At 38.1% G+C, this 25,277-nt stretch overlaps 1 protein-coding gene across 1 annotated transcript in view; it reads right to left on the reverse strand.

Moving 5' to 3' along the window:
* The window catches only part of LOC101650139 (disintegrin and metalloproteinase domain-containing protein 5-like), a 98,460-nt gene that overhangs the window by 27,636 nt on the left and 45,547 nt on the right, over positions 1-25,277 (reverse strand). The window contains exons 11-16 of the mRNA XM_045286862.1: positions 22,582-22,780; positions 15,365-15,455; positions 14,542-14,773; positions 4,657-4,743; positions 3,881-3,992; positions 2,213-2,372 (exon numbers count right to left, since the gene is read on the reverse strand). Coding sequence (XP_045142797.1) covers positions 2,213-2,372; positions 3,881-3,992; positions 4,657-4,743; positions 14,542-14,773; positions 15,365-15,455; positions 22,582-22,780 — 881 coding nt within the window. The remainder of the gene's footprint in view (positions 1-2,212; positions 2,373-3,880; positions 3,993-4,656; positions 4,744-14,541; positions 14,774-15,364; positions 15,456-22,581; positions 22,781-25,277) is intronic.

The raw sequence follows: 25,277 nt of genomic DNA on the forward strand, positions 1-25,277 counted from the left end.
TATAAATTATTATTTTGTCATATTTTGCCCTGTCTGACATCTCCCTTCACCCACTTTTCTGTTGTCCATCCCCCAGGGAAGAGGTCACATGTAGATCCTTGTAATCGGTTCCCCCTTTCCAACCCACTCTCCCTCTAGACTCCCAGTATCACCACTCACACAGAAGTTATCAGACTCTAATACATGAATTGTTAAATTATATATATTCAGAATGTAGGTGACTGGACACCCATTACACATGCTATGAGGGTGGGTGGTATGGCCTTCACTTTAATAACATTCATTATGAGGGTGGAGCCATACATTAACATGTATCACATAAAGTCAAAGAGAGAGCATGATATATTCATCTAGCTTATGGATTGACTTTTATTATCATCATTTTGCTTTGTTATAAACTTCCATCTGTACAGACAGCCCCTTTTCTATGAACTGCCTAATCCCTCAAGTCAAGGTGATCAAAAACAATAATGTGTTATTGTTAAGTGTTGTCACATTGGTTTCAACTCCTAGAGACCCAATACACAATGAATGACACACTGTTGCATCCTGAATCTGCTATTTTTGAGCCTGTTGTTCCAGTCATTGTGTCCATTCATATTATTTAGATCCTCCAAATTTTAGATGACCTGGTACTTCACCAAGCCTGATATTATTCTCCAGGACCCATCTTTCCTGAGAATATGTTCAAAGTATTTGAGACAGTCTCAAATTGTAAGTCTAAATTCTAAGGAAGAGTGTGTTTGTACTTCTTCCAATACAAATGTTTTTGTATTTCCAATACAAATTCTTCTGGAAATCTATGATATTTTCAGTAGTCATCACCAACATCATAATTCAAAGATGCCGATTCTTCTTCCATACTCCTTATGCATTGTTCATTTTTCATACATATAGGAGGTTACTGAAAATTCTATGATTGGGATCAGACACACTTTAGTCCTCAAGACAATTCATTTGTTCTTCCCCAGCAATATAGTAAACATAGTAATATAATAAATTTCTTGACAACATAGTAAGTCTCAAATATTTCAGATAATTTTTCTAGATATTTCTAATCAATTTCAGTAAAGTAAAACTAAGAGTAATTACTTCTGTGGAAAAATGCACCAAAGAAAGAAAAAGGGGGTCAATAATGATGCCAAGATGTTTTGATCACTAAACCTACAGATCTTTGATACATTGGAAAGGAACTAGTATCTTCCATTTTATAAAAATATAGAAAAAATAGAGAGAAAAAATAGTTTGAATAGTATTTAGATAACTTGTACATTTTTTACATGTAATATTTAGAACTTTAACACCAGATTTTCTGAAATTAAATGATATTTCCCCCTCACTGTGCAATCTTACATTCTGCCCAGTAACCTTAATTTGTCAATTTTATTAACATCTCAGTATTATTAATTCTACATACAATTTCTAGTTTAGAAATATATATATTAGAAGTATAGATATGGTGACAGTTGAGTTGCCTTAATTAATGTTCTCTATTTTACTTATGCATTGTCTAATTTATGAGTGAGTTAACATTAGTTAAGAACATTGAAAAAGTTGTTTTAACAAAGATGCTCACTACGACTCTGAGACCTGTCCTCAATAAATTTGGGTGGGGCTGTGTGGAGTAAATTCTTTGGAAAGGCAATTATGTTCATGAAGTTAGCAAGCAATTTGGTGTCTATATCCCTTTAGGAAAAATATACCCACTTTTAAAAACAGGATCACAATTTTTTAACATAAATCAGGAGTCAACAAACTGCCCTCCTGAGCCATCTGTGGCTCTCTCAGTATGTACATGGGGCTTTGAAGTAAAACAGAAACATTTTTAAGGATATTATTCTTATAATAGTGATTTGATTTCTTTGTGAAAAATATATTTATAGCCTTTAATAATCTTCAAATTCTTATGAGGGACAGGGTTGGCTCTTCTTTCTCAAAAGTTTGCTGGCCAACCATGCCTGCATGGTTTACGTATACCTTCAAAATGCCCTTGGTTACTTGGTCTTCTCCTGTAGTGATACATGCTCAACTAAACAGTTTCAGTCACAAAGGAGATCAGAGATACACAAAATACATCAGATAGTCTGAAAAATATTCTTGGGCTTCTCCTCATACTGCATTAACCATCTTAGGGCATTTCGGATAAAACATGAATACTTCCTTTTCTTGACTTATTTAACATAAGAAGAGTACTCTATTTATGTACACATACCTCTCATTTTCACTGTCTTCTCTGTTACAAAGCTCTCGTAATTTGTTCCGCTTTATTAATGCAACAGTAATAATGACGGCCATAGGTATGCAAATGTATGCAATGAGCTGAACCTGGTTTTTTGGAGTAGAGGCATATCTTCCCTGAATCAAACTTGTAGCTAGAATGGGAAATATTGGTAATCTTAAAATAAAATTTAAATGATATCAAAGATCTTATTAACACGGGAAGAGGAGGTAGACTAAGAATCCAGAGACAAATTCTTCCCCTAACTGGTTACTAACGCTGCACCTATCCCTATCCACATGATAATTGTTATTACCTTTGGAATTATATTAAATATACACAGCTTTCTATTAAAATGAAATTATTCACTCCAGGTATACTTCCTCCCAACATCTAAGCCAACAAGCTCAGGGGTTTCACTAATGGCTTACAAAACCCTAGAAGGGAGGAGCTCCAGGTGAATAGCCTGCCTCTGCTCCCAAGCTGTTTGGGGTAGGCCCCAGTACCTTCTGGAAACAGGGAGCATCATCCAGTTGTTCTCATTTTCATCTAGGCTTGTCTGATATCAAAATACCAATCAGGAATTAAGGATGAGAAAGGGAGTAGACTTAAAGGAAGATATTTCAAATTCAATTTGAAGCCTTTACAATGCAGGGGAGGGGGGGGGGAACCAATTAGAAAACAATTAGAACTAAAACACAACCTGAAAAACAGTGATGGCATTAATATACCAATCACCGTTGACATGATATCAAACCAAAAAATTATGAGACAAGCTAAAACCAACAATTATAGTGAACTTGCTAAATTAAATACACTGGAAATGCTACTCTTAAAATACACGTTGTTTGGTGCCATCCGTCAGTTCTGACAGATAGCAACCCTGTGCACAACCAAACAAAACACTGCACGGTCCTGTACCCTCCTCACAATTGTTCCTATGCCTGAGCCCCTTGATGCAGCCAGAGTGTCAATACATCTCCTTGAGGGTCTTCTTGTTTTGATTGCGCTTCCATATTATTGAGCATGATGTCCTCCTTCTCCGGGGACTGGTCTCTCTTGATAATATGTCCAAAGTATGTAAGACAAAGTCTTGACATCCTTGCCGCTAAGGAGAACTCTGGCTGTATTTCTACCAAAAGAGATGAGGTTTTTCCTTGCCACAGACTATGACACGTTCATTCTTCTTCTTCAGAACCACAATTCAAATGCATCAACGCTTCTTCTGGCTTCCTTATGCAATGGCCAACTTCAAGATGCATATGAGGCAATTGAAAATACCATGGCTTGGGTTACGGGCACCTTAGTCTTCAAAGTAACATCCTTCTTTTTCAGAGTCTAAAGAGGTCTTGTGCAGCAGATTCACCTAAAGCAACACATCCTTTGATCTCTTGACTGCTGCTTTGATAAAGCGTTGATTATGGATCCAAGCAAGACAAAATCCTTAACTTCAACCTAACATAGTTTTTGTTTATTCTCAATAAACAATGACAGTGCAATATATAAGGAACAATACTAATCTAACACTTAGGGTTTTTATTCTGGAAAATAAAATAAGACTATGGTTGCTGACATCAGTTGCATTTTCCAGTAGCTTGGAATGTATATCTTAACTTTTCTCAAACATTTTACTTGATTAACAAAAATTTTAAAGATGCTAACCACGTTTTATCGGATGTCCATCGTCAATACTTCCAAATTCTCCTTTCCTTACTTTGCAATCAGGTGGAGCAAAACCATTTTCACAATGGCAATGGTTAAAATTATTGCAAACCTAGAGAAATCAGGAAATAAAATATTTTTAATGTAAAAAATGGTTTCTGAGAGGGACTAAACATAATCTATATTTATTTTACATAGCATCTCATTCTAAATTTGTTTAACATAGACAAAGATAATCAAATTTTGCAAATTTTTCTTTAAAATTCTCCCTAACTTTGGAAAGCGCATCTGGCTTCAAAAAACAGTTTTGAAAATACTTCTTTCCACTTCTTATTCCAGAAGAGACCCAGATGCTTAACCACTACTAGCATGTCACTAATTCTTATCTGCTTGTTAATTTCACAGAACACCCCAGACGCTAACTCACACGACTATGAAGAAAAGGCTAATGATCTTTAATCACCTGTGGCAACCTTAGCTCTGTAAAATTAAGATGGTTTGATCAAATGCGAACAGAACCACTTTTAGTTTTAAACAATGCAGCCACTCCAGATACATACTTAAAATTGTACTCATTGAGAATTATCTTGAGCATTTCTATTTTATGATCTATAATAAATAGTTGGATAAGATTTGCTAAGAAAATAAGTTTGCAGCTACTATCTTGTCAAAGGACACCATACAGTGGTAAATAATAATAATTTTTTAAAAATTAACCCTTTGTTTATTTTATTGGTCAGATAATGCTGCTTAAAAGGAAAATTTCAGTTACTTACGCCTTTTGAATTGCAATGGTTGACAGGATCACACAACAAAAAATTATGAGAGAAAGCAATTTCTGTACAGCTAAGTCTGAAACAAAACTAAAAGGGAAAAAATTGAAAAATAAAGTCAATCAAACATCAGATTGTATGTATGGGTAATACATAGTAAAAATCCAAGAAAATCCCAGAAATCCTATTTCCTTGGGCTAGTATTTTTTTTAAATATATTACTGTGACTACATTGACTTGATTGTGAAATAAGTTACCTTTCTATTGTAAATACATAGAAGGAGCTGAATGTTTTACAGATGAAGATAGAATTGCCTCACAAGATTTCTAAGGCAGACTGCCACATCTTTCTCCCAAAGAGTAGTTGGTGAGTTCAATTTACAGGAATATGTTTATGTATACATTATAAATGTATGGAAATCTTTATTTTAAAATATATCAAAATGTGAAGCTATTGTTTCTCAACGTTTCATCCAGATAGGCATATGAACTTCTGAGGGTGATGTTCCCATCTCTCTAGGATTTTGCCAAATGAGTCTGCCCTCTTCAGTTTGTAATAAATCAAAATGGTAGTTCTGCCATAATAAAGAGACTCAAACTGTGTTCCTATGGAAAGCTCTTTGAATTTCAGGACTAATAGACATCTTGGGGACAGGCCTGTGGGATGGATGAGGTAACATTCTGAAAGAAACACGACAGCTCTTGCTACCCTCTCAATTGAGCAGGTGCATTGGCATGATGGAAATAAAATCCTTGGTGCGGCTACCTTACGCTTGGCTCTCTAGGGAAACAAAATACATGAAGTGTATATATGTACACATACAAAGAAATGACCCATGTAGTTTTAGACTCCCTGGGTCAGGTGTTGGGCTCAGGCTTCTCCAGACGCACATAGCTGCAATGGCTGATGAACCCAAGATCAGCAGGCCATTTATCAGTCTTCTGGGTTCTGAAGCAAATGAATCTAAGGTTGGCATATAAAATGGCAAGCTCCTGATGACCCCCATGATTAGCAAGCAACACTGTAGGCTGCTGGTTCAACTCGAATGAATCAGAGGTTAGATGACAAGCCAGATACAAGATTCAAACCCAGAAAAAGCAAGCAAGCTTTCCCAGAGCATTCATTTATATTGGAAGCATGGCACACCCATGAGTCCTTCTCACTCTGATAATTGCCTTAACGGTCTTACCTCCCAAGCCACTGAGAATCATAGCCCAACTTAATTATTATAGTCTAACTCTTGTCAACTTGGCACATCTTACGTCATAGACACACTCTTAGTAAAGATAATCATGAAGTAATACTTGCATTTGACATGATACAACTAACTAACATGAGCACAACCAGAAAAACACTAACCTCCATTTATACCTTTAAAAAGTGAACAAAAGTTATTTGGTGTATACATACAAGGAAATATATTCTCAATGATCACAATTCTCATTTCTACAAATAATCAGGAGACATTGGTATTTAGAGCTAACATCTTCCACCACTTTTTCTATATTCAATTTGCCCTTAGCAACCACCTTAAGTGGTAGTGGTTGTTTGCTTGGAAGGATGACCCAAATCTTCATTCCTGAAGGCTATGCGCCAATAGTCATGCTAGAAATGGGCTGCTATAATTTAAAACTGACTTTATTCACATGGTAGTACAAAGAGATGTCTTAAAATTTTTCTTGGATTCCAGATAAATTCTCCTATGTAATATCAATCCAGATTTCCTTTGATAATCAGGATTAAATATACTACCTGTGTCAAGCTAAGTTGTCTAGAGAAACAAACCAGGGACACTCATATATTTATAAGAAAGAGCTTTATATCAAGAAGGTTTCTCTGAGTCCAGTCCAATGATCCCTCAGGGAGTACTAAGGTGACACCTTTTTTTGTTTAATAAATCATTTTATTGGGGGGTTCTTACAGCTCTTATAACAATCCATACACCCATTGTGTCAAGCACATTTGTACATATGTTGTCATTTTCATTTTCAAAAATTTCTTTCTACTTGAGCCCTTGGTATCAGCGTTTCTTTCCCCCCCCCTCCATTCCCTATCCCTCCCCACCCTTGTGAACTGTGGATAAATTAAAAATGATTGCTATTTTCATATCTTACACCATCCGCTATCTCCCTTCACCCACTTTTCTCTTGTTCTTCCCACTGAGAGGTGGGTGTTATGCATCGACCATTGATATTGTCTCCCTTTTCTCCCCTTTCTCCTCCCATCGTCCCCCTATGCTCATGGTATTGCTATTCCCATTGTTGTTCCTGAGGGGATTATCTGCCCTGCATGGTTCAGTCTAGCTAAATTTGTAAGGTAAAACTGGGGTCATGATAGTGGGGGTTGAGGAAGCATTAAAGAACTAGAGAAATGTTGTGTGTTTCGCCTGTGTTTTATTACCTTCCTGACATGATCGCTGAAGACATGTGTGCATAAGAAAATGTGGTGAAGAAAGCCGATGGTGCCCGGCTATCAAAAGATATAGCATCTGGGGTCTTAAAGGCTTGTAGGCAAACAAGCGGCCATCTAGCTCAGAAACAACAAAGTCCACAGAGAAGAAGCACACGAGCCTGTGCGAACACGAGGTGTTGAAGGGAACAGGCAGCAGACACCAAAGAACAAAAACCATCATTGAGTGACCACCTACTCCACATAAACGCTGAAGACGAATGTGTGCATAAGTAAATGTGGTGAAGAAGGCTGATGGTGTCCGGCTATCGAGACCTATAGCGTCTGGGGACTTAAAGGCTTGAAAGTAAACAAGCAGCCATCTAGCCCAGAAGCAACAAAGCCCACATGGAAACAGCACACCAACATGTGTGATCATGAAGGGCCAAAGGGACCAGGCTTCAAACACCAAAGGTGGGGAGAAAAATCATATCCTCGTGAATGAGGGTGGCGCATGATGGGGACACAATGCCCATCTCTAGACAACTGGACATACCTTGCAGAGGGGTAGTGGGGAAATGAGTCACTTAGGGTTCAGTATAACAATAATGAAACCCACAACCTTCCTCTAGTTCTTAAACGCTTCCTCCCCGCAACTACCAGGACCCCAATTCTGCCTTGCAGATCTGGCTAGACCAGTGATGCACAGCGGTACAGATGGGAATTGGAAACGCAGGGAATCTAGGACAGGTGAACCACTCAGGACCAGGGGTGACAGTGGCAATACCAGGAGGGAAGGGGGGTGTAGAAAGGGGGAATTGATTACAGAGCGCTACATATAACCTCCTCTCTGGGGGATGGGCATCAGAGGGAGCATGGGGGAGGGGGGCAGAGGAAGGGAGGGGGAGGGAGGAAAAAAGGAAAATGAGTTGATTCCGGGAACCCAAGAGGCAAGCGAATTTTTGGAATGATGAGGGCAACAAATGTATAGATGTGCTCTACACAATTGATCTGTGTATTGTGATGAATTGTATGAGCCCCAATAAATTGATTTTTTTTTAAAGGTAAAAAAAAAAAAAGTTTATTGTGCCAACCTAGCTGATAAACACATGTGGGGTTAATTGAAGGGTGGAGAGAAAGAAATGGCTCAATCAGCCTTGCCTTTCAAATTCTCAGGTCTCTTGTTCACTGAGAGTCAGACCAGGGTGCAGCTGCTTTAGCCAGTTCCCTGCTTCAGCTGGCAAGGCTCACTTCCTGCAAGACATCCCTGAGGAGAAGCCACATGGACCTACCCCAATGCAACCCTGGGTGCTGAGGCAGCTGTGCCAGCACTGAGATGCTTAAACGCTCACTGATTCGGCTTTCCTCCTGCAGTCGGCATCATTGCGTGTGTTTTGTGAGATGGAGGAGCACTTTGTGGATTGTCGGACAAATGGATTAATGTTGGACTTGTGGGCTTGGGCAGCACTGGATTGGGATGTTTTACTGATGTGCACTTACCCTTTATATAAAACTCTCTCTTATACATATGAGTTTCTGTGTATTTGTTTCTCTAATGTACGCAGACTAACACAAGTTGTAACAGCCCCTAATAAAATGATTTTTTTAAAGTCTTTTTCCTGAGAACTTATATTGACAATTTAATCATAATGTTTCCAGGAGTGAATTATATAGAAAAATCACTAAATATGCATTTGGCTACCATACAGGACAACAGTATGAAAACAGTCATCATAATAGTCAGACTCCTACGGACTGGTAGCATTGGCCATTTGGTCATGGTGTCCTTGGGAGTGGGGGATCTACTTCAAAGAATTCTAGGTCAACTAAACTGTACTGAAGTCCAAATAATCGAAATAGAGAGTGAGGCTCCTCATTGAATCCCCAGACTTGGCCCAGTTAACAAAATTTTATGCTGTTAATCTTTCTGTCTTCCCCAGAAGTACCCAGCAAGCTTTTATAAGAGTTAATTTTTATATGAGAAAATACCATTAGACTGTCCAGAAATTACTAAGTATATTCAGAAACTGGCAGAACCCCTACATTACTTCCCCAATATGCAAAGTAAGGGTGATTATGTAGAAAGGGTCAAGTGGACTCATTAGAATTGGCTCTACCTTGGAAGATATTAAATAAAAGGCCACACCGCATTCCTGGAAGGATTGCAAAGATTATGTCAACCATCAAGCATTTAAGGGATGTATGGGTGGTGCTAACCACCCCACCCGTGCTAGCCATCTGTTTCACATGTTCCCCAAACAGAGGGCTCTTCCAGAAATGCAGCAGGTAATCGTATATTTAGCCAGGTAACTGGTTCCAACTGTAGTTGCTCTTCTTGTGAGCTTGTGTCGCTTGAGAAAGTTATGGTATGCAACTACTGATCTGGCCAGGGATTTTTCTAAATTACACTTTTGAAGGATCACCAGAATCAGTGGGTTAGGCTAACAATACACGTTCACTGTCCTACTTCTGAAGTATGTAAATCTAAATCATAATTTTATCCATAAGGACAAGGATTACCTTTCCCTTCTATAAGAGTCCATGCTTGATACTTGGATATCTCCCACAGAAGTGTTATAAGGAAGGTATGATTCAACGAACGTGCAGTATAGCACCAATGAAACACACATCATTTCTCTAGTTCTTGAATGCTTCCTCCCCCCTACTACCAGGACCCAGATCTACCTTTCAAATCTGGCTAAATGGAGGACACACATTGATACAGAAAAGAGCTCTCAACACATAGAATTCAGGACAGATAAACCCCTCAGGAACAGCAGTGGGAGTAGCAATATAATGAGTGTAGGGGGATGGTCTGGGATGGGGAAGGGAGAAAAAGGGGGAACCGATCACAAGGTTGGACATGTAGACCCCCCACCCTGAAGGGGATGAATAACAGAAATGTGGATGAAGGGAGGCAATGGACAGTGTAAGGTATGAAATAATAATAACAATATATAATTGATCAAGGGTTCACAAGGATAGGAGGGTGACGAAGGAGGGGGGGAAAGAGGAGCTTATATCAAGAGCTCAAGTAGAAAGAAAATATTTTAGAAACAATGATGGCAACATATGTACAAATATTCTTGACACAATTGATGTACGGAAAGTTTTAAGAGCTGTAAGAGCCCCCAATAAAATGATTTTTTTAAAAGAAGATGCTATGCTTGTCCCTTTTATTGATGAAATCATGCTAACTAGAACTAATAATTGAGACATAGTATTTTAGACCTATTGGTTAGACAATTGCAATTTAGAAGGTTCAGATATTAACTCAACCAAAACTCACGTGCCTTCCACATTAGAAGTAGCCCAGGTGATGCAGTGGGTTAATGTTAGGCTGATAACAACAAGGTTCAAACCCATTAACTGTTCCACAGGAGAAAAATTATTTACTGAGCAAATTGTCAGAGAAAGTAGATATTATGAAGAAGGTGTGCCATCAGCATTGGAGGAAGGCTTATTAACAACTTTGCTTTCTGAAAGTGAGGAGGACTTGATGTACTTGCGGATGCAGATCAAGGATGGCAGCCTTCACTATGGATTATAACTCAATGAAAGAAGACCAAAATCTTCACAGCTGGACCAATGGGTAACATCATGTTAACTGGAGAAAAGGTTGAATTTGTCAAAGATTTTGTCTTACTTGTATCTATAATCAATGCTCATGGAAGCAGCATTCAAGAGATCAAAAGATGGATTGCATTAGGTAAATCTCAATCTCTTTAAAGCACTGAAGAACAAATTACTTTGAAACCAATGCTCTTTAAAACATTGAGGAGCAAGTTACTTTGAGGAATAAGGTATACCTGACTCAAGCCATGGGATTCTCCTTTGCATCACATGCATATGAAAGTTGGACATTGAATAAGGAAGACTGAAGAAAAATCTATACATTTTAATTGTGTTGCTGAGGAAGAATGTTGAAAGTACCATAGATGCTAAAAAGACAAGCAGATCTATACTGGAAAAGTAAGGCCACAGTGCCCTTAGAGGAAGGGATAGAAAGACTTCACCTTACATAATTTGGACACATTGTCAGGAGAGACCTGTTCCTGTAGAAAGACATCATGTTCAGTAAAGTGGAAGGGCCGAGGCAAAATAGAGGAAGGCCGTCAAGGAGATGCCTTGCCACAGTGGCAGCATCAATGAGCACAGGCACGGGGACAATTGTGAGGAGGACACAGGGCTCTGCAGTGTCTTGCTCTGTTGTGCAGAGGGTTGCTATTGGTTGGAACTGACTCCAACCTAACAACAAAAGAAGAGAAAAATGGAGTGATCTGTTCCCATGATGATATATAGGTTCAGAAATAGTAAGGAGCAGTTCTGAATTGTCCTTGAGGGGTGCGATGGGTTGGGAACGATTGCATGGAAATCGGTTTGGGGTTCCACATCCATGACATTTCTAGAGGTCCAATGGCAGGGAGCATATAGAGATATTCCTTTTAAAGTGATGGTTAAGTTATGGCAGCTAGCACATCTTAGGGGACAAGCAGGCAAAATGCTTGGGGGGCCCCTCCTTGGTTTGGAAGGAAACATTTCCTTTATTTGGCCGTGCTATGCTAGTTGTGTGACAAAAGACCCTGCAACCATATGGGGCTTCTGTGAAAGCCACGTTGGTGCGTGTGCCACATAATCTGATCGACTCAACGTTACGCAGAGGATCAGTGGTTGATAGAGCGTTTTGAAGTTTCTTCCAGGCTGCTACTAGTGAATCCCTTGTAGAATGGAACAAAGCCATGTCACCCGCTGCAGATAATAACTCTCCTTTTGAGAAACAGTTTTTGGCTTGTTGCTAGACCTTAGTAAAGACTGTATGCCTCACCGCAGGCACCAAGTTACCATGAAGACTGAAATTCCCATTATGAGCAGGGTCAAGAATACAAGGCACAATAGCACTGCATCCATAAGTGGAAGTTGTATATTCAAGATTGGGCTCAAGCAGGACCTGGAGGCACTAATCAATTGCATGGGCAAGTTGGTCCATAATCTCCACTCCTGTCCATTTCCTCCTTCCAATCCACAACTATGACTATGTGAGAAGTCACTTATGGTTAGTTGATTGAAGATGAGAAGATTTGTGTATCGTTTAGAGATACTTCTGTGTATATGAAGCTTTCACTTGAAAATGGACTGCAGCAGAATGATTTTCTAAGATAACTGAAGGATCATGAGGGAAAATTTGTCCAGGGGGTAGTGCTTCTAATAGTCCACCTAGTTATTCACTTTGCTTAGAAGGAGAAATGGCCAATCATTCAATTATATACAAATTCATGGGCCATACCCAATGGTGTGGCTATATGGTCACAGAATTAGAAGGAGCATGATTGGAAGACTGGTGACAAAGGGGTGTGGGGAAGAAATATGTGGCTAGACTTCTTGAATGGGCCAAATGAGGGAAGATATTCATGTCTTAGGTGAATGCTCACCAAATGGGGACCTCATCAGAAGAAGATCTTAACAATCATGTGTGTAGAATGTAACATTCTTTGGAAATCAATCATCTTCTTTCCCCAGCCACTCTTGCCATTGCCCAATGGGTGCTTAAACCAAGTGGCCATGGTGACAGGGATGGAGGTTATGCTTGGTCTCAGCAACAATGATGTCTCATTACTATCCGCTTCACTTCAGCCACTCTGAGTTCTCAATCTGCCAGCAGCAGAGACCAACAATGATTTTCCAATATGGCACCACTCATTGAGGCAATAAACCATTAACAACCTAGTGGCAGGTTGATGACATTGCACATCTTCCCTCATGGAAAGGGCATTATTTTCTTCTTAACGGGGTATACATTTGCTCTGTGTATGGACTTGACCTCCCTGTATGCAATATCTCTGTCAAAATTACCACCCGCAAACACACAGGATCCTTATCCATCATCATGGTATCCTATACAGGAAATTAAGTATGGAAAGGGGCTCACATTCATGGAATTCACTAGTCTTACTATGTTTCCCATAATCTAGAAGTAGCTAGCTTGAGAGAATAATGGATGATTTCATAAGGACACAAATATGACATCATTTAGGTGCCAACACTTTTCAGGGTTAGGGCTATGTTCTCCAGGAAACTGGTATGCTCTCAACCAGTGTCCAGAGGAAATATGAAAAAGTTTGGAGAAAAGTAGAGTTTAAAGATAAAAATGAAAATAGATTCCATCAAGGTCAAGACACTTTTGTTAGCAATAATACCAGCCATTTATCCATCTGTAAACAACTGAGGGTCCCATATAACCATTACAACACAGTCTTTTTATTCATTATTAACTACAGATAAATATATGCCCTTTAATTATTTATTTAGTTATTCATTCATTCATTCATTCATTTATTTATTTAAAGATTAAGAAACAAAAAGAATTCAGAAGGAGCCAAATCAAGGCTGTAAGTTTGGATGTACATTGATTTCACATGGAAATTTCTGCGAAAATCAAATAGCCAATCAAGATGCATTGATAATTGTTGGAGATTGAAATGCAAAAGTTGGAAATAAGGAGGGAGTTGTTTCTCTTGTTTGGGTTGGAAACTATGGTTTTGCTTACAGAAATAAAGCTGTAGATCACATAGAATTGTGAAAGACCAACTTCATTGAAAATACCTGTTTATCAACAACATAAAAAGTGACTGTACACATGTACCTTTCCAGACAAGGATACATAGGATCAAATTGATTTTATTTGTGAAAAGTTAATGGAGAAGCTCAATACTAGTAGTCAAAGAGAGCCAGGGGCCAACTGTGGAACAGACCATCAATTGCTCATATGTAAGTTCAGGTTGAAGTTGAAGAAGAAAATTCAAACAGGTCCAAGAAAGTAAAAATATCACCTTGAGTTCATCCCACCTGAATTTGGAAAATATCTCATGAACAGATTTACCACATTCAAAGCTAATGACAGAATATCTAATGAGCAAGAGCATCATACCAGAAGAAAGCAAAACATCACTAAAAAGATAAGAGGCATAGAAAATATCAGAGTGGATGGATGTCAGAAGAAATCCTGAAAATTGCTTTTGATAGTAGAGTGGCTAATGCAAATGAAAAAAACAAAACAAAACAAAAAATTACGATGAAGTAAAAAATGTTGAAGAGAAAATTTCAAACGGCAGCTTGAGAAAACAATGTATTAAAAGGAAATGTCCAAAAACCTGAAGTTAGAAAGCAAAGACCATATAGTATATGATTCGATTTACATAAAATATCTAGACAGCACAAATGTCTAGACAGTAAGCACTTCAGTTTTTAGTTAGGGCTAGGGAAAGAATAAAAGACTCACTTCAAGGCAAGAGTGAAATTTTGGGGTGACAGTAATGTGCTAAACCTAGTGATCATTGCATGATTATAAACTAATATCAGTAAGTTGTACATATATGATGGGTAAATTTCTGTGCCTCAGAAAAAGCTGTAAAACAATACATTGAGAAAAACACAGTGTAGATGGTCAAAATGAATATAACCATAAAAAACAACTTTGAAAACAGTTGAACTTCTGCAATTACCATTCCAGGACCACATGGGGTGCCATCATGCACAAATGTCTCATCTCTGTCTCCAGGACCAGAGTATGTTGTTTTTTCCGCAACATCTTTGAGTTTAACTGACGCCGTGAAGGGTAGATGTGTGGTTACACACATTTCATCTCGTAGATGTGTATACAACACAGACAAATTGGGACGGAGTATTAATTTTTTGTGTGGCCATGAACAAACTAATTTTCCACAAAGAAGATCCCTAGAGGTATAAGGCAGAAAAAACAAATTTCTTATTGAAATAACATAGGTTGCTGACCTAGCTAATACATGTGAAAGAATATTTTTAGAGTTTTCAACTCTTTGAGCAGATTGACTTGAAGATGTGTCTTTTTCTGTTTTGCAAGGTAATGTTGCAAGTGAAAAAATAATTACTTTGCAATCAGACAGCCCTGTGTTCCTTCCCATATCTGTCTTACAAGTTTACAATCTTTAGAAACTTAAGAAATTGAGAAATGTAATCTAAATTTTAATTGTTTATTTATAAAATGAAATTATACTTAAAGTCTCATGTCTTAAGAAGATAACTATATAATGCATATGAACTACCTAGTACAAATTATAGTTTACCAAAACAGTAAATTGAGGTCATTTTTATTATCATTGTTTCTGCTCTATTATAGGCACTGAGCAAATATTACATGTGGGTCATAGATAATATTGTCCCGCTTACATACGAAACAAATAAAGGCTTACAGAGAATTCCATTTTATTGTATATATAATGTATTCTAGGATCCTTAGCAACATATAATGTGTATTCTGAACAAAACAATACTTTTGTAAGTACATACGGAAATGGACACACAGTGTCAGCACAGTTTCCATATTTATCGCCTCTGCTATTTATATCCTCATAACAATCAAAAGGAGCACCTGTAGAATCTAAAAAGGAAAAAGGACACATGAAGAAAACAAGTAAGTACCACACAGCTAGATTAAAATTTAGCACCCTGTCATTTGATCTCCATGATGATCCATCTAAATTCGTTCTGCTTTTTAATATTTCTTTGCTTTCTTTTTGGCTGAGGTTTTATCTGTTTTACTCTGTGGTGGTTCCATGATTTTGTGTCAACATGATGTGTAGGGGAAGAATCTAGCCTGTCCATCAGGTCACAGCCTGGTGGTGCCTCCTTGTGGGCATGGGCTCCTCCTAAGGAGGGTCCTGGGAACCTTCCGGCATCTCTGCCACCACCTTCAGGCTGGCATGCCATGCTGAGACCTGCAGGAACCCTTTGGTGTTTCCACTGCTATTTGATCCATAAGACTTTTCACCCACCAGCCTGTGATCTTCCTGAATTTTGCATCATTGCTTGTGGCTGCATCAGTAGGAAGAGGATTTTTATGGACTAGTATCAGACATACGAACTTGATCTGGACTGGGCTCGGATGGTTTCCTGATATAAAACTACTTCTTGATATAAAGTTCTCTCTTAGACATATATGAGTGTCACTGGATTTGTTTCTCTAGTCAACTCGGCCTAACACAGACTTTGTTATTCTTGTTAGTTTGTTATGTTTTTAAAGTGTTTTTATGTATATGAAATCTAGGGTAGAGAAATCTACCGATGCAGTCTATATTAATGGACCCTTGGGAGTGTTGCAAAGGAGGTTGGGGGAAATGGGGAGCTAATAACAATGAGCACAGAACTGAAGACAATTTCTAAACCTAATTGTGGTGAGGAGTATTCAGTTCTTCTTGATGTGATTGAGCTATTGAATTTATGATATGTGAATTATATGCCAATAAAACTTTAGGAGGAATAAAAAAAGAACTAAGTACAATTGACCTTTGAACAATGGGGAACCTAGGGCCATAAACCCCGAAGCAATCAGAAATCCACATATAATTTGAATCCCCCAAAACTTAATTGCTAATAGCCTACTGTTGACTGGATGCCTTTCCAATAACACATATTTGTATATGTATTATATACTGCACTCACATAAAAACTAAACTTTCAAAAATTAAATTTAAAAGGTGTTTCATAAAAAATGTAAGGTTTTCACATCTGCTGGTGCAACTGTAACCACAGCTTCACAAATTCTGCTTTCTTTTTTTACAATGGCCTTTGTACTGGATTACTCTATATCCGCGGTTCTCAACCTGTGCGCTGCGACCCCTTTGGGGGTCGAACAACCCTTTCACAGGGGTCACCTGATTCATAACAGTAGCAAAATGACAGTTATGAAGTAGCAACGAAAATAATTTTATGGTTGGGGAGTCACCACAACATGAGGAAGTGTATGAAAGGATCACGGCATTAGGAAGCTTGAGAATCACTGCTCTATATGGAATGGGTGAGCAAATCAATCTACAGACATTATTCTTCAGTGTTTATAAAGCAACTGAACTCTCGTGTAATGCTGGAACTTTTTTCTTCATCTGAAGAGTATTCATAACATCATAGTGGCACTTCATATGGGCTCCACAGTTTACAGTACTGCACAAAAGAGAATGAAAAGTATACAAGGAATCAATAGGTCACTTTTTAATGTGAAAGTTTTGGAAAGCTGAACTGTACACTCAGATGAATAGTGGCACACAGTGTTTTAAAAATAAATCCATGTGCAAGTTGATTCACAGAGTTCTAACCCTTTTCATCAAGGATCAACTATATATTTCAATACAGAATTTAAAGTATACCGTACTCAAATATTATATCACTGTAAATTATAATATTGTGCATAGAAACATTTTAATTACTTTCTGATATATCAAAAATTAATTAAAGTATATATACATATACGTATGGATGCATGTATGTAATACGGAAAGTAAAAATATCACTTGGAAATTTGGACTGACTCTGGCACCCACCAATAAGTCAATGTTGCCAAATCATGATCTTTTAGGCTCCCCAATAAAACAGTTGTACTGTTGCTCTATTTCACTAGAAGGAGTTATTAATTGGTATCATGGTTCCAGGGCATGGGCCCATTGTTACTTTGGGTAACAATATCTAGGAGTAAACAAAAAGTTCCTGATTTTATATGTGGCAGAAAATAAACAGTGTCATTTCAATAGCTCCAAATAAGCACCATGCCCTTCTCTATTTTATCTGAATTATTTCTGCACTTTCTGCCATAGATTCCTATCCAATTTGAATAAGAAAGGGAGAAAATATGATTTACCATTGTCCCAAAGAAATAGAGAAATAACATCAATAGTGGAATGCTGATAATAAACAACAACAACAAAAATTTAACTTTTCCTTTTCCAAATCTGAGAATCCATGGTATTTGCTAGTACAGTGAACCCTCATTTATCGCAGTTAATTGGTTCTAGACCCTACCGTGATAAATGAAATTCCGCGAAGTAGGATTCCTTATTTGTAAATCAAATATTTTCGTAGTTAGAGCATAGAGGACATGAAAAAACACCCTTTAGTAACCATTACACTCGTATTACCCAATTTAGTAAACGAAAAAGGGAAAATACAGTAAAACATTTTGGACGTTACAATTATCATTTATTATTTATTATATTATTTATGGCATCAAGCGTGTACAGTATGAGCCAATCAGTGGCAGTAATGACAGAGCATGCCCTGTTACGCAAAAACCGCGATAGAGTGAAGTCGCGGAAGTCGAAGCGCGAAGTGGCGAGGGTTCACTGTAAGCCTGAAGCTGTTGTATGCTTTCCAGTCAAATTCTGACTCACGTGGACCCTTTTTTACAACAGGACAAAACTGCTGATAGTGTGCCACGCTCTCATGATTCTTATATTTGAGCCATCTGAGAAGCCACTGTGTTACTCCGTCCTGTTGAAGACCTTCCTCTGTTCCTTTTGTGCTGTCTCACTACGGAGTATAGTGTCCATCTCCAGGGACTTGTCTCTCCTGACAAGATGTCCAAAGTCCAAAGTACATGAGACAAATCTTGCCATCCTCACTTCTAAGGGGCATGCTGGTTGTACTTGTGCCAACACAGATTTGTTTGTTCTTTGGGCAATCCATAGTAACTTCAGTATTCATCATCATCACAACTTGATGAATCCAAATTCATCAAGTCTTCTTTGGTTTTTGTTATTCAATAACCGACTTTCATATGCATATGAGGCAATTGAATATGCTATGAGTCAAGTCAGGCACACTTTTATCCTCAAAGTAGCATCCTAGATTTTCAGTACTCCTAAAGAGAAGTTATTCAGCAGATTTAGCCAATGCATTGTGGCCTTTGATCACTGAGCTGCTGCTGCTGTGAGCATCGATTGTGGATTCAAGTAAGGTGAGATCCTTGACAACATCAACCTTTTCTCCATTTATCATGATGCAAACTATTGATTCAGTTGAGAGGATTTTGGTCTTCTTTATATTGACCTGTAAGCCATACTTACAGGTTGTAACCTTTGATTTTCATCAGCAAGTATTTCAAGTCCTCCTCACATTTAACAAGCAAGGTTGTGCCTCTACATATCAGAGATTGTTGATAAGCTCAGTTCCACCCCTGATGCATCATTCGTTTTCATATAAACCAGCTTCACTGATGATTTGCTCTGCATACAGATTGAATAACTATGGTGACAGTATGCTCACCTTTCTTGATTTGAAACCATGCAGTATTCCCATGTTCTGTCTCTTAACTGCCTATTGAGCCAAGTACAGGTTCTGCATCAGCACATTCTTCTCAAGGCTATCCGTAGTTTGCTATGATCCACACGAAGGCTTTCGCACCGTCAATAAAATGCAAGAAAACACATTGCTGGTATTCTCTGCTTTGAGCCAAGATCCATCTGACATCAGCAGTGCTATCCTTTGTTAGACTTCCTCTTATGAATGCAGTCTGAATTTCTGGCAGCTTGCTCTCAATGTACTGATGCAACCACTGTTGGATTATCTTCAACAATATTTTACCTGCATGAGACATAAATGTCATGGTTCCACAGTTTGAGCATTCTGTTGGGTCAAGGTGCTGTCTTCCAAACTTCATAGCATAAAGGAGTAAGCACTTCATCGGCTTGTTGAAACATTTCAGTTGGTATTTCATCAATTCCTGGAGCCTTGTTTTTGGCTAAGGCTTTTCAGTGCAGCTTGAACTTCTTCCTTCAGCACCACTAGCATTTTCTCATGAGCTACCTAACTCCTGGAATGGTGGAATATCAACACGTTCTTTTCCATACAGTAACTCTCTGCATTTTTTCATCTTATTTTGATACTTCCTGCATAATTCAATATTTTGTTCATAGAATCTTGCAATATTAAAACTCAAGGCTTGAATTTTTTCTTCAGTGCTTTCAGCTTGATAAATGCTCAGTTTGTTCTTTTTATTTAGTTCTCCAACTCCAAGTCTTTTCACATTTCATTATATTATTTGACTTTATCTTCTAGAGCTGCTCTTTGAAATTTCTGTTTAACTATTTTACTTTATCATTTCTTCCATTTAAACTAGCCAGTTTATGATTAACAGAAAGTTTCAGAGTATCTTCTGACATTCACTTTGATCTTTTTCTTTCTTTCCTGTCTTTTTAAATACCTTTTGCTTTCTTCATGAAGGATGTTCTTGATGTCCTCCCTCAGCGCACAGGTCTTTGTTCATTAGTGAACAGTGCAACACACATGTTTTTGAGATGTTCTCAAAATTTGGGTGGGATATACTCAAGGTTGTATTTTGACTCTCATGCATTGTTTTAATTATCTTCATCTTCAATCTGAACTTAAGCATGAGCAATTGATGATCAGTTCCACAGGCAGTCCTTGGCCTGGGCCTGGTTTTAGCTGCTAATATTGAACTTCTCCATGTCCTCTTCCCACAGATGCTGTCAATTTCATTTCTTTGTATTCCATTTGGATGAGTCTATGTGTGAGTTGTTGTTTATGTTGTTGAAAAAGCTATTGGTGATGAAGAAGTTGTCGTTCGGCAAAATTTACCATGGAATCTCTGGCTTAATTTCTATTACCATGAAAACATTTTCCAAGTACTGTTTCTTCACTCTTGTTTCCAACTTTCTTATTTGTTGGGTCAGGGAAAGGCTGTCAGGGCCTCAACCCATCTCCCTACACATACCAAGAAACGAAGCTGATGGACTATTCTCAGAAGAGACTTCAAGAATAACTGTCTTTCCTCCCCAACTGCAACATCTGGACAATTAGATTAAGGAAAAAACATGCCTCATTGCCACTCAAACCACTAGTCCTGAAGGGATCATCCACCCTGGATTTCCTGTGTTTCCAGTTCCTATCTGTATCACTATACATCCTCTGGTCTAGCCAGACTTGCAAGGTAGAATTTGGATCCTGATAGTGGGGGAAGGGGAGGAAGCATTTAGGAACTAGAGGAAAGTTGTATTTTTCATCGTTGCTACATTGTACCCTGACTGGCTTGTCTCCTCCCCGAGACTCCTCTGCAAGGGGATCTCCAATGACCTACAAATGGGCTTTGGGTCTCCACTCCACACTCCCTCCCTCATTCACTATGGTAAGATTTTTTGTTCTGATGATGCCTTATACCTGATCCCTTCAATACCTTGTGATTTCAAGACCCCAGACGCTATATCTTTTGATAGCCGGGCACCATCAGCTTTCTTCACCACATTTGCTTATGCACCCATTTGTCTTCAGCGATGGTATCATGGAGGTGAGCACATGATGATATGATTTTTTGTTCTTTGATGCCTGATAATTGATCCCTTTGTCACCTCGTGATCACACGGGCTGGTGTGCTTCTTCCATGTGGGCTTTGTTGCTTCTGAGCTAGATGGCCACTTGTTTACCTTCAGGACCAGTGGTATGAATGGCGATACTGGGAGCATAGAGTGAGGGTGGGTTGGAAAGGGGGAACCAATTACAAGGATCTACATGTGACCTCCTCCCTGGGGGACGGACAACAGAAACGTGGGTGAAGGGAGACATCAGACAGGGCAAGAGATGTCAAAATAATAATTTATAAATTATCAAGGGTTCATGTGGGAGGTGGGAGGGGGAGGGAGGGGGAAAATGAGGACCTGATGCCAGGGGCTTAAGTGCAGAGCAAATGTTTTGAGAATGATGAGGGCTATGAATGTAGATGTGCTTTCCACAATTGATGTATGTATGGATTGTGATAAGAGTTGTATGAGCCCCTAATGAAATGATTAAAAAAAAAAAAAACCTGACAGTAGTGGAAAATCCCCAGCAGCTGCAGTCCCTCCCTCTCCCCAAAGGGCTCCTCCTTGGCCCCTCCTTTAAAAACCCACCACTCTCCACACTGGGCACGACTTCCCTGGGCTACTTGCTAGACCGATGAACCTCGTCTGAGAGCTTCTTTTCTAATAAAGAGCTGTTACAGCCGCTTAACTTTTTCACTTTTTGTTTGTCCTCCTGCCTCAGTTTACCTTTCAGTATTAGAATCACCAATTATTATCTATGCATCTTGATTGCATGTTTTATCTATTTCACACAGAAGACATTGGCAGAATCCTTCAATCTCTTCATTACTCTCCTGATGGTACTGTATAAATCTGCAGAATAGTTGCATTGATTGGATTTCCTAGAATTAGGGTAGATATAATCCTACCACAGACAACATTGTACTTTAAAATAGATCTTGAAATGTCCTTTTCAATAAAGAATGAAATGCCATTCCTTGCCTGTTTTATTCTCATAGTATGGCACATGATTTTATTATTTAAAGTGACCAATACCGGTCCATTTCAGCCTTCTAATGCCTACAACGTCAATTTTTAGGTGTTCAATTTCATTTTTGACTGCTTCCAATTTTCCTTGATTCATATTTTGTACAAAAAGGTCTATATTTAGAATAGACTATAAAAATGGTCTACCTAATGAGCTTAGCTCAAGAGGGCACCCAAGGTTAACAAAATGAGGTCTACACATGTTGTCAGTTGAAGTCCTTACATAGCAAGGTCCTTTAAACAGGTCCATTCTGAAAAGTCATTCACTTGTTTATAATCTCTGCTTCTCTCTAACCAAAGTCTGGTAAAGTCTAAACGAAATCCTTCCATCCTAGGATATATATATATATGACTTTGCAATCGGAATTTAGGAACAAAGAAGTAATTTGTGGTCATTACCTCCTCCAATTAATGATTGGCATTGTCTGTCAAATGACTGACATTTTCCATCAAAGCATAAGGCATCACCGGAATCGCAACTTTCTCCATTACGTGCATAAGTGTCCTGCATACAGAAACTACTAGATCCATTGCAATATTCAGGAAAATCACATTGATCATCAATTTGTTCTCTGCACAGCTCACCAGCTTGTTTTAACTAGGCGGAAAAGAAATATTAAAAATTATCACATATCAATAATATATGTTTTATTATTTAGTCTATAAGTAAATGATTAACTATCTTATTTACTCTTTACATTTCCATTTTTCTTTGCTGCTGACAGCAATAAGAAAGCTTAAAAGTTACTGTTAACTACTTAGCACTGCATAGAGATTTATGTAATTAAATTTACTGTGGAGAAAGGAGTGAATAACACTTATGAAAGAAGTTAGATGCTCAAAAATAAGAGTATTATAAAAGAAACAGGAAAGGCCAAATGGAGGTAAAAGATTAGTATTAAAATTACTTGCAACTCATCTAAGACTATGCTTACGTAGGCATCCTCTGGTTTCTCTACATGCTGTTCTTTAGCAGAAGTCAACAACTACTTACCACAAGGGGGGAACTCCAATATATTGTTACACTATGTATGTAGTGTAAGAATACATAGAATAAATAGTGTATTTCAAATACTACAATGTAAACAAATTAAAAATTAACTTCCCTAAATCATAGCTCTGATCTCTTTAGCAGTTCATGTTTACCTTAGAAATTGTTGGTGTCTCTAACTAGGTAGCTGTTTTTTCTCAAGAAAAACTTAACTACAATTTCTGAAACCCCTCTTTTCTAAACCTAAATCCAGATTCCTCATAATTGTCATCACTGTCAATGTCCAGTAGCATAAATTTGTACTAGGTTTTAAAGGGTTGTTTGTTTGTTTTTTGGTTTTAAAAGACATTCACCTCTCTCTCTATATATATATATATTTGCTGTCTTTAGCAAAACTTGGCTTGAATTGTCAAAGTGATGAGTGATAAAACAAAATACAATATTTACTATTGTTACCTAAGCTTATAGAGTTAACTTTCAAATATAGATTAATGTTCAAAACCATTTCCTTAAAAAATACATTAAATATCCTTAAAACTTTTACTACTGGCTTATTAACCCCCAATTAAAATACTAAGATTTTACACGTGCTCATTTTGTACTTGTGTAAGACTACTGCTTTTAGCATTTTGAAAATTATACTTTCTCAGTAAGAGAAGCTATTCTTCCCAGATATATTAGTAGACTTTCCTGCTCAAACCAATTAAGTCACGTTATTTGCAAAGTACACTTGACAGACTCACCTTGTATTTTAAATATTTCTTACTTTGCCTTTCATTTTGAATAATAAATGACTGCAAACTTGTAGTTGTACTGGCTCTCTTTTTCTGAGTTATTTTTCCTGTTCCTAGCTTTGGCTCTGATTCTTGCCTAGGCCCTTAATCCATCCAAGACTTGTGTAATTTGTTTCCAGGACTCTGTCATTTTCTGTAACTGAACCCAAGATGGCTAGAATCATGTCTTGCTTCTGACAGAAGCCAAAATCACACAGTTAGACGTTGTTGTTGTTGTTAGGTGCTATGCAGTTGGTTTTAGCTCATAGCAACCCTGTGAACAACAGAATGAAATACTGACTGGTCCTGTTTCCCCTACACTTGTTTCTAGGTTTGCACCCATTGACTCTGGTCCTTTCTCAATCCATCTCACTGAGAGTTTTCCTCTTTCACCGATCCTCTACTCTCCCGCCCATGATAACTTTTTCCCCCCAGGGCCTGGCTTCTCCTGAAAACGTGTCTAAAATATATGACACATAATTCTGCCATCTTCACTTCTAAGGAACATGATCCACTTTCAAGGAATATAATAAATGTGTTTACTCCAAGACAAATTTATTTGTTCTTCTGACAGCTCTTGGTGTTTTCAATATACTTTACCCAAACCATAATATAAATGCATTAATTCTTCTGCAATCTTCTTTCTTATTCATTGTCCAGCCTTCACATGTATGTGAGGCCATTGAAAATACAATGAGGTCCACCTTCGTACTCTGAGCCTGTTAACCTTCTGAAGACATTTGATGTAGGCATTGGCCTAGTCCATAGAGCATAAGTAAACATTTATCTGGTATTCTCTGCATTCAATCAATATCTATATCAAATCAGCAATGATATGCCCCACTACACACCTTTTTCTGAATCCAGTGTAAAATTCTGGCAGCTCACTATCAATGCAGCTGTTTATGAATCACCTTAAGAAAATTTTATTTGCGTGTAATAATAAGGCTTTGTGTCAACTTGGTTGGGGCAGAATCCTCAGTAATTGAACAGTTGAGATCTCCCATATGATGGGATGTACCATGAAATAATCAGCTCCATGATGTGAGCAGTCAAGCAGCGGTGGAACGCTTAGGGGAAAATGTCATCCCATACTCAAGTCCAAGCCCCAAGGCTGCTTCCTCAGGGTATGGCCTACTTCATATATAAGTAAATGCTTTTATGAGGAGAGCTTCTTCATTTCTTGCAGGTTTTTCTCCTGCATATGGCTCATTTATTGTGGTTATTTAGACTGGAACCAATAGGCTGCTATATTGCCTGCTGACCCTGGATCCATCAGAGCCTGCCATCTGACCTGCCAATGTAGATCCATTCAGCTCTGCTTCCACCAG

Source organism: Echinops telfairi, unplaced genomic scaffold (assembly GCF_000313985.2).
Source record: "Echinops telfairi isolate 266 unplaced genomic scaffold, ASM31398v2 ScPeMD7_9;HRSCAF=40, whole genome shotgun sequence".
Taxonomy (NCBI): Eukaryota; Metazoa; Chordata; class Mammalia; order Afrosoricida; family Tenrecidae; genus Echinops; species Echinops telfairi.